Consider the following 13,986-nt stretch of genomic DNA (forward strand, 5'->3'; position numbering starts at 1 on the left):
AATTTGCTAGCTCACCCTGGATCCCATGTGATCGAACCTTCTGGACCAGCCTACCATGCGGGACCTTGTCAAAGGCCTTGCTAAAGTCCATGTAGACAACGTCCATCGCCCTGCCCTCGTCAATCCTCTTGGTCACCTCCTCGAAAAACTCAGTCAAATTTGTGAGACATGATTTCCGAGGCACAAAGCCATGCTGACTATCCCTAATCAGACCGTGCCTTTCCAGATGCATATAAATCCTGTCTCTCAGAATCCCTTCCAATAACTTTCCCACCACTGATGTAGTTCCCGGCCTGTAGTTCCCTGGCTTATCCCTGCTGCCCTTCTTAAATAAAGGCACAACATTAGCTATCCTCCAGTCTTCCAGTGCCTCACCTGTGGCTAACGATGATCCAAAAATCTCTGCCATGGCCCCAGCAATCTCTGCCCTTGCTTCCCATTCTTTTGGGCCTCCATATCTCGAGAGACAATGGATACGCGCCTGGAGGTGGTCAGTGGTTTGTGAAGCAGCGCCTGGAGTGGCTATAAAGGCCAATTCTGGAGTGACAGGCTCTTCCACAGGTGCTGCAGAGAAATTTGTTTGTTGGGGCTGTTGCACAGTTGGCTCTCCCCTTGCGCCTCTGTCTTTTTTCCTGCCAACTACTAAGTCTCTTCGACTCGCCACAATTTAGCCCTGTCTTTATGGCTGCCCGCCAGCTCTGGCGAATGCTGGCAACTGACTCCCACGACTTGTGATCAATGTCACACGATTTCATGTCGCGTTTGCAGACGTCTTTATAACGGAGACATGGACGGCCGGTGGGTCTGATACCAGTGGCGAGCTCGCTGTACAATGTGTCTTTGGGGATCCTGCCATCTTCCATGCGGCTCACATGGCCAAGCCATCTCAAGCGCCGCTGACTCAGTAGTGTGTATAAGCTGGGGATGTTGGCCGCTTCAAGGACTTCTGTGTTGGAGATATAGTCCTGCCACCTGATGCCAAGTATTCTCCGAAGGCAGCGAAGATGGAATGAATTGAGACGTCGCTCTTGGCTGGCATACGTTGTCCAGGCCTCGCTGCCGTAGAGCAAGGTACTGAGGACACAGGCCTGATACACTCGGACTTTTGTGTTCCGTGTCAGTGCGCCATTTTCCCACACTCTCTTGGCCAGTCTGAACATAGCAGTGGAAGCCTTACCCATGCGCTTGTTGATTTCTGCATCTAGAGACAGGTTACTGGTGATAGTTGAGCCTAGGTAGGTGAACTCTTGAACCACTTCCAGAGCGTGGTCGCCAATATTGATGGATGGAGCATTTCTGACATCCTGCCCCATGATGTTCGTTTTCTTGAGGCTGATGGTTAGGCCAAATTCATTGCAGGCAGACGCAAACCTGTCGATGAGACTCTGCAGGCATTCTTCAGTGTGAGATGTTAAAGCAGCATCGTCAGCAAAGAGGAGTTCTCTGATGAGGACTTTCCGTACTTTGGACTTCACTCTTAGACGGGCAAGGTTGAACAACCTGCCCCCTGATCTTGTGTGGAGGAAAATTCCTTCTTCAGAGGATTTGAACGCATGTGAAAGCAGCAGGGAGAAGAAAATCCCAAAAAGTGTGGGTGCGAGAACACAGCCCTGTTTCACACCACTCAGGATAGGAAAGGGCTCTGATGAGGAGCCACCATGTTGAATTGTGCCTTTCATATTGTCATGGAATGAGGTGATGATACTTAGTAGCTTTGGTGGACATCCGATCTTTTCTAGTAGTCTGAAGAGACCACGTCTGCTGACGAGGTCAAAGGCTTTGGTGAGATCAATGAAAGCAATGTAGAGGGGCATCTGTTGTTCACGGCATTTCTCCTGTATCTGACGAAGGGAGAACAGCATGTCAATAGTCGATCTCTCTGCACGAAAGCCACACTGTGCCTCAGGGTAGACGCGCTCGGCCAGCTTCTGGAGCCTGTTCAGAGCGACTCGAGCAAAGACTTTCCCCACTATGCTGAGCAGGGAGATTCCACGGTAGTTGTTGCAGTCACCGCGGTCACCTTTGTTTTTATAGAGGGTGATGATGTTGGCATCGCGCATGTCCTGGGGTACTGCTCCCTCGTCCCAGCACAGGCATAGCAGTTCATGTAGTGCTGAGAGTATAGCAGGCTTGGCACTCTTGATTATTTCAGGGGTAATGCTGTCCTTCCCAGGGGCTTTTCCGCTGGCTAGGGAATCAATGGCATCACTGAGTTCCGATTTGGTTGGCTGTATGTCCAGCTCATCCATGACTGGTAGAGGCTGGGCTGCATTGAGGGCAGTCTCAGTGACAGCATTCTCCCTGGAGTACAGTTCTAGGTAGTGCTCAACCCAGCGGTCCATCTGTTTGCGTTGGTCAGTGATTATGTCCCCCGATTTAGATTTGAGGGGGGTGATCTTCTTGATGGTTGGCCCAAGAGCTCTCTTCATGCCATCATACATTCCTCTGATGTTTCCGGTGTCTGAGGCCAGCTGAATATGACTGCATAGGTGTTGCCAGTAGTCGTTTGCGCAACGCCTAGCTGTTCTTTGTGCAGTACTTCTGGCTGCTTTAAGTGCTGCGGATGTTAAATCGCTGGGGGCTTTCTTGTAGTTCAAAAGTGCAATGCGCTTAGCGGCTATGACAGGTTCCAGCTCTTCATTATGAGATTGAAACCAGTCTGCATTTCTCTTCGCACTTTTGCCGTAGGTGGTCAAAGCTGACTCATAGATGGCGTCTCTGATGTGGGCCCACTTGGTCTCAGCATCCCCTGTGGGAGTGTTTTGAAGGGCTGTTACAAGTGAATTTAGAAATTTTTGTAACAGCTGTGGGTGAGAAATTCTGCTCGTGTTGATGCGCGGGTGGCCCTTCTGCTTGGAATGATGCAACTTCTTTGGTCTGAGTCTAACCTTGCTGCACACCAGGGAGTGGTCGGTGTCGCAGTCCGCACTGTGGAAGCTGCGTGTGATTTGAACACTGTTTAAGGCGGCTCGCCTTGTGACAATGAGGTCTAGCTGGTGCCAACGACGTGATCTTGGGTGCCTCCATGAAACCTGGTGACAGGGTTTAGTGTGAAAGAACGAGTTGGTGATGCAGAGGTTATGATAGGTACACAACTCAAGCAGTCTCTGCCCGTTCTCATTCATCCTTCCAACGCCATAGCGCCCAAGGCAGGAGGGCCATGAGTCATGGTCGGCCCCAACCCTGGCATTAAAGTCCCCCAGCAGGAATAGGTGTTCGGTGTTGGGGATGCTGCTAATGATGTTATGGAGTTGTTCATAGAACTGGTCTTTAGCTTCAGGTGCGGAACAGAGTGTTGGAGCATAGATGCTGAGTAGGTGTACTGGACCAGAGGTGGTGAGCAGTCGGATGGACAGTATGCGTTCCGAGCCATTTGAGGGAGGCTCTATCATGCTGAGCAAGGAGTTTCTGATGGCGAAGCCCACTCCATGCTGTCTTGGTTCTTCAGGATCCCTGCCCTGCCAGAAGAAGGTGTAGTCTTGCTCTGCTAGAGAGCCACTCGCGGGGAGGCGAGTCTCCTGAAGTGCTGCAATGTCCACAGAGTCTACTGAGCTCGTTGTTAATGATGGCGGTCTTCCGAGAATCGTTGATTTGTGTAAGGTCTTCCGACAGGCCAGGACACATAGTTCTGACGTTCCAGCTTGCAAAGCGAAGGGCTGGTACCTTCTTTCCTTTTTTCATGTTGTTTGGTGCGGTGTGTCAGTCCACCTTTCGGGCAATGACATCCTAGCATCCTAGGATACACCTGGTCAGGCCCTGGGGATTTATCCACTTTAATGCACCTCAAAACCCCAACACCTCCTCCTTTGTAATGTTGATATGCTCCAGGATATCGGTGATATCAGGATAGCTTGAACTCACTCGCTTCCATGACCTTCTCCACGGTAAATACAGACGAGAAATATTCATTTAAGACCTCGCCCATTTCCCATGGCTCCACACATAGATTGCCACACTGATCCTTAATCGCCTAAATCTGTGTCCTCTGATTCTCAACTCTTTTGCCAATGGGAACAGTTTCTCCCCATCTATTTTGTTCCGACCCCTTGTGATTTTCAACACCTCTATCAAATCTCCTCTTAATCTTCTCTTCTCAAAGGAAAACAACCCCAGCTGCTCCAATCTATCCATGTCACTGAAACCATTCTCGTGAATCTCCTCTGGACCCTCTCTAATGCCTTCACATACTTGCTGAAGTGTGGTGCCCAGAGCTGGACACAATACTCCAGTTGAGGCTGAATCAGTGTTTTATACAGGAACAGTTCCTACAGATTGGAGGGTAACTAATGTAACCCCACTATTTAAAAAAGGAGGTAGAAAGAAAACAGGGAATTATAGACCAGTCAGCCTGATGTCGGTAGTGGGGAAAATTCTAGAGTCCATTATCAAAGATTTTATAGCAGAGCACTTGGAGAACAGTGGTAGAATCGGGCAGAGTCAGCATGGATTTACGAAAGGGGAAATCATGCTTGACAAATCTACTAGAATTCTTCGAGGATGTAACTAGTAAAGTTGATGAGGGGGAGCCAGTGGATGTGGTTTATTTGGACTTTCAGAAGGCTTTTGACAAAGTCCCACATAAGAGGTTAGCATGGGATTGGGGGTAGTGTATTGTGATGGAAAGAAAATTGGTTGGCGGACAGGAAACAAAGAGTAAGGATAAATGGGTATTTTTTCCAAATGGCAGGCAGTGACTAGTGGGGTACCGCAGGGATCGGTGCTAGGACCCCAGCTATTCACAACATATATTAATGATTTAGATGAGGGAACTAAATGTAATTTCTACAAATTTGCAGATGACACAAAACTGGGTGGGAGGGTGAGTTGTGAGGAGGATGCAGAGAGGCTTCAGGGTGATTTGGACAAGTTCAGTGAGTGGGCTAATGCATGGCAGATGCAGTATAATGTGGATAAATGTGAGGTTATCCACTTTGGTTGCAAAAACAGGAAGGCAGATTATTATCTGAACGGCTATAAACTGAAAGGGGAAATTTCTTCACCCAGAGAGAGTGGTGAGCCTGTGGAATTCAATACCACAGAAAGCAGTTGAGGCCAAAACATTGTATGTTTTCAAGAAGGAGTTAGATATAGCTCTTGGGTCTAAAGGGATCAAAGGATATGGGGGGGGGAAAGCGGGAACAGGTTACCGAGTTGGATGATCAGCATGAATGGCGGAGCAGGCTCGAAGGGCCGAATGACCTACTCCTGCTCCTATTTTCTATGTTTCTATCACAATGTCCTTCCTTTTGTACTCTATGCTCCTATTTATAAAGCCCAGGATCCTGTATGCCTTATTAACCGCTTTCTCAACCTGCCCTGCCAACTTGAATGATTTGTGCACATATACCCCGAGGTCTGCTCCTGCACCCCCTTTAGAATTGTACCCTTTAGTTTATATTGCCTCTCCTCGTTCTTTCTACCAAAATGAATCTTCACACTTCTCTGCATTAAATTTCATCTTCCACTTGTCTGCTCATTCCACCATTCTATGTCCTCTTTACGTTTATCACTATCCTCCTCACAGTTCACAATACTTCCAAATTGTTGTCATCTGCATATTTGAAATTGTGTCCTGTACACCCAAGTCTAGGCCAGTAATATATATCAAGAATAGCAGTGGTCTGAACACTGATCCCTGGGAAAATCCCACGATGCACCTTCCTCCAGCCTGAAAAGCAACTGTTCACCACTACACTCTGTTTTCTGTCACTCAGCCAATGTTGCTACTGTCCCTTTTGTTCCATGAGCTCTAACTTTGCTGACAAGCCTGTTATGGGGCACATTTTCAAATGCCTTTTGGAAGTCCATGTACACCACATGCACAACATTACCCTCATCGACCCTCTCTATTACCTCATCAAAAAACTCAATGAAATTAGTTAAACACAATTTGCCTTTAACAAATCTGTGCTGGCTTTCCTTAATTATTCCACACTTGTCTAAGTCACTGTTAATTTTGTTGTCAACTGTCATTTCTCAAAGCATTCTCACCACTGAGGTTAAAGTGGTTTTGTTGCCTACCTGGTGCCAGGGTTCAGGATATCTCATCTGGGCTGCAGAGGAACTTGGAGTGGGAGGGGAAAGATTCAGTTGTCATGGTCCACGTAGGTACCAACGTTATAGGTAGAACGAGGATAGAGGTTCTGCTGAGGGAATATGAGCAGCTAAGGGCTAAATTAAAAAGCAGAACCAAAAAGGTAATAATCTCCGGATTACTACCTGAGCCACGAGCTAATTAACACAGGGTCAATAATATTAAAGAGGTAAATGCATGGCTCAAAGATTGGTGTGGGAGAAATGGGGCATTGGCACCAGTACTGGGGAGGGAGAGAGCTGTTCCGATGGGACGGGCTCCACTTGAATCATGCTGGGACCAGAATCCTGGCAAATCGCATAACTAGGGCTGTGGAAAAGGCTTTAAACTAAATAGTGGGGGGGAGGGTTCAGTTGCATAAAATTAGGAAGACAAAGTTAAAGGAGAAGGTAGGAGTGCAGGTTAGTGATGAAGGTGATTGTGACCAGAAAATAAAAGGACGGGACCGAACGCGTGAACGTCATATTGCATCAAGGAATCGTACAAGAGTAGGGAAATTTGATAATAGAACAAACTCAAAGGCTTTGTATCTGAATGCACGAAGCATTCGGAATAAAATAAACAAGTTAACAGCGCAAATAGAGACGAATGGGTATGATTTAGTGACGATTACGGAGATTATTGATTGCAGGGAAACCAGGTTTGGGAATTGAATATCCAAGGGTACTCAGTATTTTGGAAGGATAGGCAGGAAGGAATAGGCATAGCTTTGTTAGTAAAGGAAGAGATCAATGCTGTAGTGAGAAATGATATAGGCACTGGAAATCAAGGCGTATAATCAGTCTGGGTAGAAATAAGAAATAGCAAGGGAAAGAAGTCCCTGGTGGGAGTAATCTATAGGTCCACAAACAGTAGTTCTGCAGTGGGACACAGTATAAACCAGGAAATACTGGGGGCTTGTAAGAAAGGTACTGCAACAATCATGGGTGATTTTAATATGCATATAGACTGGATTAATCAAATTGGCAAGGGTAGCCTCGAGGGAGAGTTCATTGAAGGTATTAGAGATTGTTTTTTGGAGCAATATGTTGTGGAAGCAACCAGGGAGCAGGCTATTCTAGATTTGGTATTGTGTAATGAGGTGGGATTAATTAATGATCTCATAGTTAAGGATCCTCTAGGGAAGAGTGATCATAGCATGCTAGAATTTCAAATTCAGTTTGAGGGCAAGAAACTGGAGTCCCACGCTAGCGTTCTGGAGTTAAACAAAGGTAATTACACAGGCATGAGGACAAATTTGGCCCTAGTGGACTGGGCAGGAAGACTAAAAGGTAGGACAGTTGATGAGAAGTGGCAGATGTTTAAGGAGATATTTAATTCTTCCCAACTAAAATATATTCCAGAGAGGAAGAAAGATTCTAAGAGGGGGAAAACTTGGGAAACTTTTAAAGATCAACAAAGGGTTACTAAAATAGTAATACAAAGAGCAAAAGTAAATTATGAAAGAAAACTGGCGCAAAATATAAAAATGGATAGCAAAAGCTTCTATCTGTATATAAAAGGGAAGACAGTGGCTAAAGTGAATGTTGGTCCTTTGGAGGATGAGACTGGGGAATTAATAGTGGGCAACACAGAAATGGCGGAGACACTATATCAGTATTTTGCCTCAGTTTTCACAGTGGAGGACACTAGTACCGTCCCAATAGTAACAGGTAATGCAGAGGTTACAGAAAGAGAGGAGCTTAGTAAAATCATCATCACCAGGGAAAAAGTACTGAGCAAACTTGGGATTGAAGGCAGACAAGTCCCCAGGGCCTAATGGCCTACATCCTAGGGTCCTAAAGGAAGTGGCAGCGGAGATAGTGGATCCATTGGTTATAATATTCCAAAATTCTCTGGATGCGGGAAAGGTTCCTGTGGATTGGAAAATGCTAATATAACACCCTTATTCAAAAAGGGAGGGAGGCAGAAAGTAGGAAACTATAGACCAGTTAGTTTAACATCTGTCATTGGGAAATTATTAGAATCCATTATTAAGGAAGTAATAACAGGGCATTTAGAAAGTCAAACGCAATCCATCAGAGTCAGCATGGTTTTATGAAGGGTAAATCGTGTTTGACTAATTTGCTAGAGTTCTTTGAAGCTGTAACAAGCAAAGTGGATAATGGGGATCCTGTAGATGTAGTTTATCTGGACTTCCAGAAGGCATTTGATAAGGTGCCGCACAAAAGGTTAATACACAAGGTAGATCACATAGGGTTAGGGGCAATTTATTAGCTTGGATAGAGGATTGGCTAACCGAAAACAGAGTCAGGATAAATGGGTCTTTTTTTGGTTGGCAAGATGTAACTAGTGGGGTGCCACAGGGTTCGGTCCTTGGGCCCTAACTATTTACAATCTATATTAATGACTTGGATGCAGGGATAGAAGGTACTATAGCCAGATTTGTAGATGACACTAAAATAGGTGGGACAGTAAGTTGCAATAAAGAAATAAGAAATTTACAAATGGATATGGATAGGTTAGGTGAATGGGCCAAAACTTGACAGATGGAGTTTAACGTGGAGAAGTGTGAGGTTATCCACTTTGGTCGGAAAAATAGAAAGGCAAATTATTATCTAAATGGAGAGAAACTTCAGAGTGCTTCATTGCAGAGGGATCTGGGTGTCCTTGTGCATCAATCGCAGAAAACTAGTATGCAGGTGCAGCAGGTGATAAGGAAGGCAAATGGAATTTTGGCCTTTATTGCTAAAGGAATAGAGTATAAAAGTAGGGAAGTATTGCTGCAACTGTACAAGGCATTAGTGAGACCGCACCTGGAGTATTGCGACAGTTTTGGTCCCCTTACTTGAGGAGGGATGTAGTTGCATTGGAGGCAGTTCAGAGGAGGTTCACTGGATTGATTCCAGGGATGAGGGGTTTGTCTTATGAAGAGAGATTGAGCAGTTTAGGCCTTTACTCTCTGGAGTTTAGAAGAATGAGAGGAGATCTAATTGAGGTATATAAGATGATTAAGGGGATTGACAAAGTAGACACAGAGAGGATGTTTCCTCTGGTGCGGCAATCTAGAACGAGAGGTCATAGTTTTAGGATAAGGGGTAGCAGATTTAAAACAGAGATGAAGAGAAATTACTTCTCTCAAAGGGTCGTGTATCTGTGGAATTCACTACCCCAGAGTGCGGTGGATGCCGCGACATTGGGTAAATTTAAGGAGATAGACAGATTTTTAATTAGTAAAGGTTTGAAGGGTTATGGAGAACGGGCAGGAAAGTGGAGTTGAGGCCGAGATGAGATCAGCCATGACCGTATTGAATGGCGGAGCAGGCTCGAGGGGCTGAATTGCCTATTCCTGCTCCTAGTTCTTATGATCTTATGACTGGCATGTAGTTGCTGGGTTTATCCTTACACTTTTTTTTTAAATCAAAGGTGTAACATTTGCAATTCTCCAGTTCTTTGGCACCACCCCTGTATCTAAGGAGGATTGGAAAATTATGGCCAGTGCCTCTACAATTTTCTCCCTTACTTCCCTCAGTAGCCTCGGATGCATCTAATCCAGTCCTGGTGGCTTATCAAAGTTAAGTTGGGCGGCACAGTGGCGCAGTGGTTAGCACCGCAACCTCACAGCTCCAGGGACCCGGGTTCAATTCTGGGTACTGCCTGTGCGGAGTTTGCAAGTTCTCCCTGTGACCGCGTGGGTTTTCGCCGGGTGCTCCGGTTTCCTCCCACCGCCAAAGACTTGCAGGTGATAGGTAAATTGGCCGTTGTAAATTGCCCCTAGTGTAGGTAGGTGGTAGGGAATATGGGATTACTGTAGGGTTAGTATAAATGGGCGGTTGTTGGTCGGCACAGACTCGGTGGGCCAACGGGCCAGTTTCAGTGCTGTATCTCTAAAAAAAAAGTATAGCCAGCCTTTCTACCTCCATCTTTATCAATTTTTAGCCCATCCAGTATCTCAATTACCTCTTCCTTCACTGTGACTTGGACAGCATTTTCTTCCTTGGTAAAGACAGATGCAAAGTTCTCATTTAATACCTCAGTCATGTCCTGGGCTTCCATGTGTAAATTACTTTTTTGGTCCCTCATCGGCTCCACTCCTCCTTTTATCACTCTTTTACTCTTTATATGTCTCTAGAAGACTTTTGGATTCCATTTTATGTTAGCTGCCAGTCTCTTCTCATATTGTTTCTTTGCTTCTTTTATTTTGTTTTTCACTTCCCGTCTGAACTTTCTATATCCAGCCTGGCTCTCACTTGTATTATCAACTTGACTTCAGTCATATGCACCCTTTTCTGCTTCATCTTACTCTCTATCTCTTTCGTTATCAGGGAGCTCTGGCTTTGCTTGCCATACCTTTCCTCCACGTGGGAATGTACCTCAACTGTACCTGAATCATCTCCTCCAAAGGCAGCCCATTGTTCCATGTGCGGTGAAGAGTTCACAGGACAACACAACTGTGTGGGACAGGGTGGATGGGCCAGTACGTCTTTTCCTGTGCGTTATTTCTCTTGCGTTAGTTTAAAAAGTGTGGAGTGGAATGTAACCCTGGGGCCCTCCCTGGGCGCGGTCAGGTGAGAGACAGCATTATATTCACTGATGGGGAGCATCACAGTCAAGCCTCAAGAAGGCTTTCAGCGATCAACACAAGGCATCCAAACTAATTATTTTGTTGAATCTCCTACCTAGGTGACCATAACAGCACTGATCCCTGTGCTAGCTGAGGATGGGCTAACTCTGCCGGGACTGGGAATTGAACCCGGAATGCTCCCAGGCTCAGGCATTCCCTCTTATTTCTTTGTGGGCTGTGAGCAACAGTGTTTACTGCCCATCACCAGTTGTTCAGAGGGCTTCAGGGTTTATTGTATATTAATTGTATGCGTTACTGGGAATTCACTCTTGCTCCTATTAATTGGAACAGATGGAAAATGTGGTTGTTGGGTGAGGCAGCGCATGTTTGTAATGTGTAACTCTGTAAATAAATGCTTATAAAAGTGTGTAAAGATTGGCTTCAATTCTATCTTTCACCACCTGGCTTTCTGGATATAACATTTAGGAGCCTACCACAGTGCAGAACTGAGTCATGTTTCAGCCCAGACAGGATAGGGACAGCAGGTTCTCTTCCCTGAAGGACAGTAGTGACCCAGTTGGGTTTTTATGACAATCCAGCAATTTTCATGGCAATTTTTCCTGGTGCCAGACCACAAGTTCCCAGATTTATTGAATTCACAACTTGCCCTGCTGAAGTTTGAACTCATGACCTCTGGGTATCTAGCCCAGCCTCAGCAGAACTGAACCCACATACCCAAAAACACAGGTGTTTCCCTAAATGCAAAGGGATTGCTGAGCTGCAAATGTATTAATAAAGCTAGCTTGAGGAACGAAACCTCATCTTTCAGGAGGAACTTTACAGCCTTTCGGTCTCCACATCGGCTTCAGCAACTTCAGTTCATAACCATATTCACAGACAGCATGTAATGGTTCTGCTGCCCCCATTTAAACCTCCACTAGATACATCTTTCATTTCTTTACTTGTCCCATTCCCATTCCTTTTTGCCTTGAACCATCATTCCTTTTGTCTTTTAATCTCTCCTACCCTCCACCTGAACACAGACTTTCCCTTTTTTTGTACCCGCCCTTCCCTGCCTCTTATTTGTTGGTTCTTGGGATGTGAGCATTTCTGGCAAGGCCAGCGTCAGTGTCCATCCTGAATTGCCCTGGAGAAGGTGGTGGTGAGCCGTCTTCTCAATGAAGTCCATGTGGTATAGGTACACCAACAGTGCTGTTAGGAAGGGAGTTCTTCCAGGATTTTGATGCCGTGACAGTGAAGGAACAGGATATAGTTCCAAATCAAGATGGTGTGTGACTTGGAGGGGAACTTGCAGTTGGTGGTGTTCCCATGCACCTGCTGCCCTCGTCCTTCTAGGTGGTAGAGGTCGCGGGTTTGAAAGGTGCTGTCGATGGACCCTTGGTGAGTTGCTGCAGTGCATCTTGTAGATGGTACACACTGCAGCCACTGTGTGTCGGTGGTGGAGGGAGTGAATGTTTGTAGATAGGGTGCCAATCAAGTGGGCTGCTTTGTCCTGGATGGCGTTGAGCTTCTTGAGTGTTGTTGGAGCTGCACCCATCCAGGCAAGTGGAGAGTATTCCATCACACTCCTGACTTGTGCCTTGTAGATAGTGCACTTACTGAAAACCTGTTACACCTCTTAACATTTTCCAGACCTGACGAAAGGTCATCGACCTTAAACGTTAACTCTGTTCGCTCTCCACAGATGCTGCCAGGGATTTGCAGCATTCGCTGTTTATATCAGAAATTTCCAGCATCCGCAGTAATCCTGCTTTAATGTGAATGAAAATCTCAGTTACTTACCTCTCTTCCATGATGGTCCTGTCACTGCGATAGAGCGAACTCTCTGCACCACTCTCCACGAGGAGCGTGTGGGATCGGGTCCGAGTTGGATGGTGAGAGGAGGAGAGTGAAGCGAGGACGCTGGCGGCAGCCGAGGCAGTACTACACGACCGTCCAAAACCCCCATCTCTGCCAGTCAACAGCGAGCCAGGCAGTGCCGAGTGCGTGAGGAGGCTCATGATGAGATTCTCAGGCTGCAAGAACAACAAAGCAAACATGAGCCAATGAAAGAAAGAAGTTGAAATAAAAACAAGAAATGCTGGCAATACTCAGCAGGTCTGGCAGCATCTGTGGAGAGAGAAACAGAGTTAACGTTTCAGGTCAGTGACCCTTCTTCAGAAAGAAGTTGCATTTCTATAGAACCTTTCACATCCTTAGGAGATTCCAAAGCGCTTCACAGCCAAATGAAGAACATTGCCATCATAAACAAAACTCCTCTCAGCTTTTGCTATTCATGTTTGAAGAGCAGTCACTGTTGTTTTTGTAGGTAAATGTAGCAGAGGGACCTGGGTGTATATGTGCATAAGTCATTGAAGGTGGCAGGACATGTTGAGAGAGTGGTTAATAAAGCATACAGTATCCTGGGCTTTATTAATAGGGGCATAGAGTACAAGAGCAAGGAAGTTATGTTGAACTTGTATAAAACACTAGATCGGCCTCAGCTGGAGTATTGTGTCCAGTTCTGGGGACCGCAGTTGTGGAAAGACGTGAGGGCATTGGAGAGAGAACAGAAAAGATTCACAAGAATGGTTCCAGGGATGAGGAATTTCAGTTATGAATAAATTGGAGAAGTTAGGACTGTTTTCTTTGGATAAGGTTGAGAGGTAATTTGATAGAGGTATTCAAAATCATGAGTGGGCTGGACAGAGTAGATAGAGAGAAACTGTTCCCACTCGTGAAAGGATTGAGAACGAGAGGGCACAGAATTAAAGTATTTGATAAGAGAAGCAAAAGTGACATGAGGAAAAACTTTTACACGCAGCGAGTGGTTAAGCTCTGGAATGTGCTCCTCCCGGCACCTCCACACATACAGTGTGGCACTCCCCCAGAACCTCCCCACATACAGAATGGTGCTCCTCCCGGCACCGCCCCACATACCGAATGGCTCTCCTCCCGGCACCTCCCCACATACAGAATGGCTCTCCTCCCAGCACCTCCACACATACAGAATGGCTCTCCTCCCAGCACCTCCCCACATACAGAATGGCTCTCCTCCCAGCACCTCCCCCACATACAGAAAGGTGCTCCTCCCGGCACCTCCACACATACAGAATGGTGCTCCTCCCAGCACCTCCCCACATACAGAATGGCTCTCCTCCCAGCACCTCCCCACAGACAGAATGGTGCTCCTCCCAGCACCTCCCCACATACAGAATGGTGCTCCTCCCGGCACTGCCCCACATACAGAGTGGCTCTACTCCCAGCACGTCCCCACTTACCGAATGGCTTTCCTCCCGGCACCGCCCCACATACAGTCTAGCTCTCCTCCCAGCACCACCCCACATACAGAATGGCTCTCCTCCCAGCACCTCCCCACATACCGAAT

At 46.3% G+C, this 13,986-nt stretch overlaps 1 protein-coding gene across 4 annotated transcripts in view; it reads right to left on the bottom strand.

The window, feature by feature from the left end:
* Nucleotides 1–13,986, bottom strand: part of atg9b (autophagy related 9B) — a 175,859-nt gene that overhangs the window by 39,043 nt on the left and 122,830 nt on the right. For all 4 annotated transcript variants that reach the window (XM_068031055.1, XM_068031056.1, XM_068031054.1 and 1 more), the window contains exon 11: nucleotides 12,402–12,634. In XM_068031055.1, the coding sequence (XP_067887156.1) occupies nucleotides 12,402–12,634 (233 nt within the window). The remainder of the gene's footprint in view (nucleotides 1–12,401; nucleotides 12,635–13,986) is intronic.

Source organism: Heterodontus francisci, chromosome 5 (assembly GCF_036365525.1).
Source record: "Heterodontus francisci isolate sHetFra1 chromosome 5, sHetFra1.hap1, whole genome shotgun sequence".
Lineage (NCBI taxonomy): Eukaryota > Metazoa > Chordata > Chondrichthyes > Heterodontiformes > Heterodontidae > Heterodontus > Heterodontus francisci.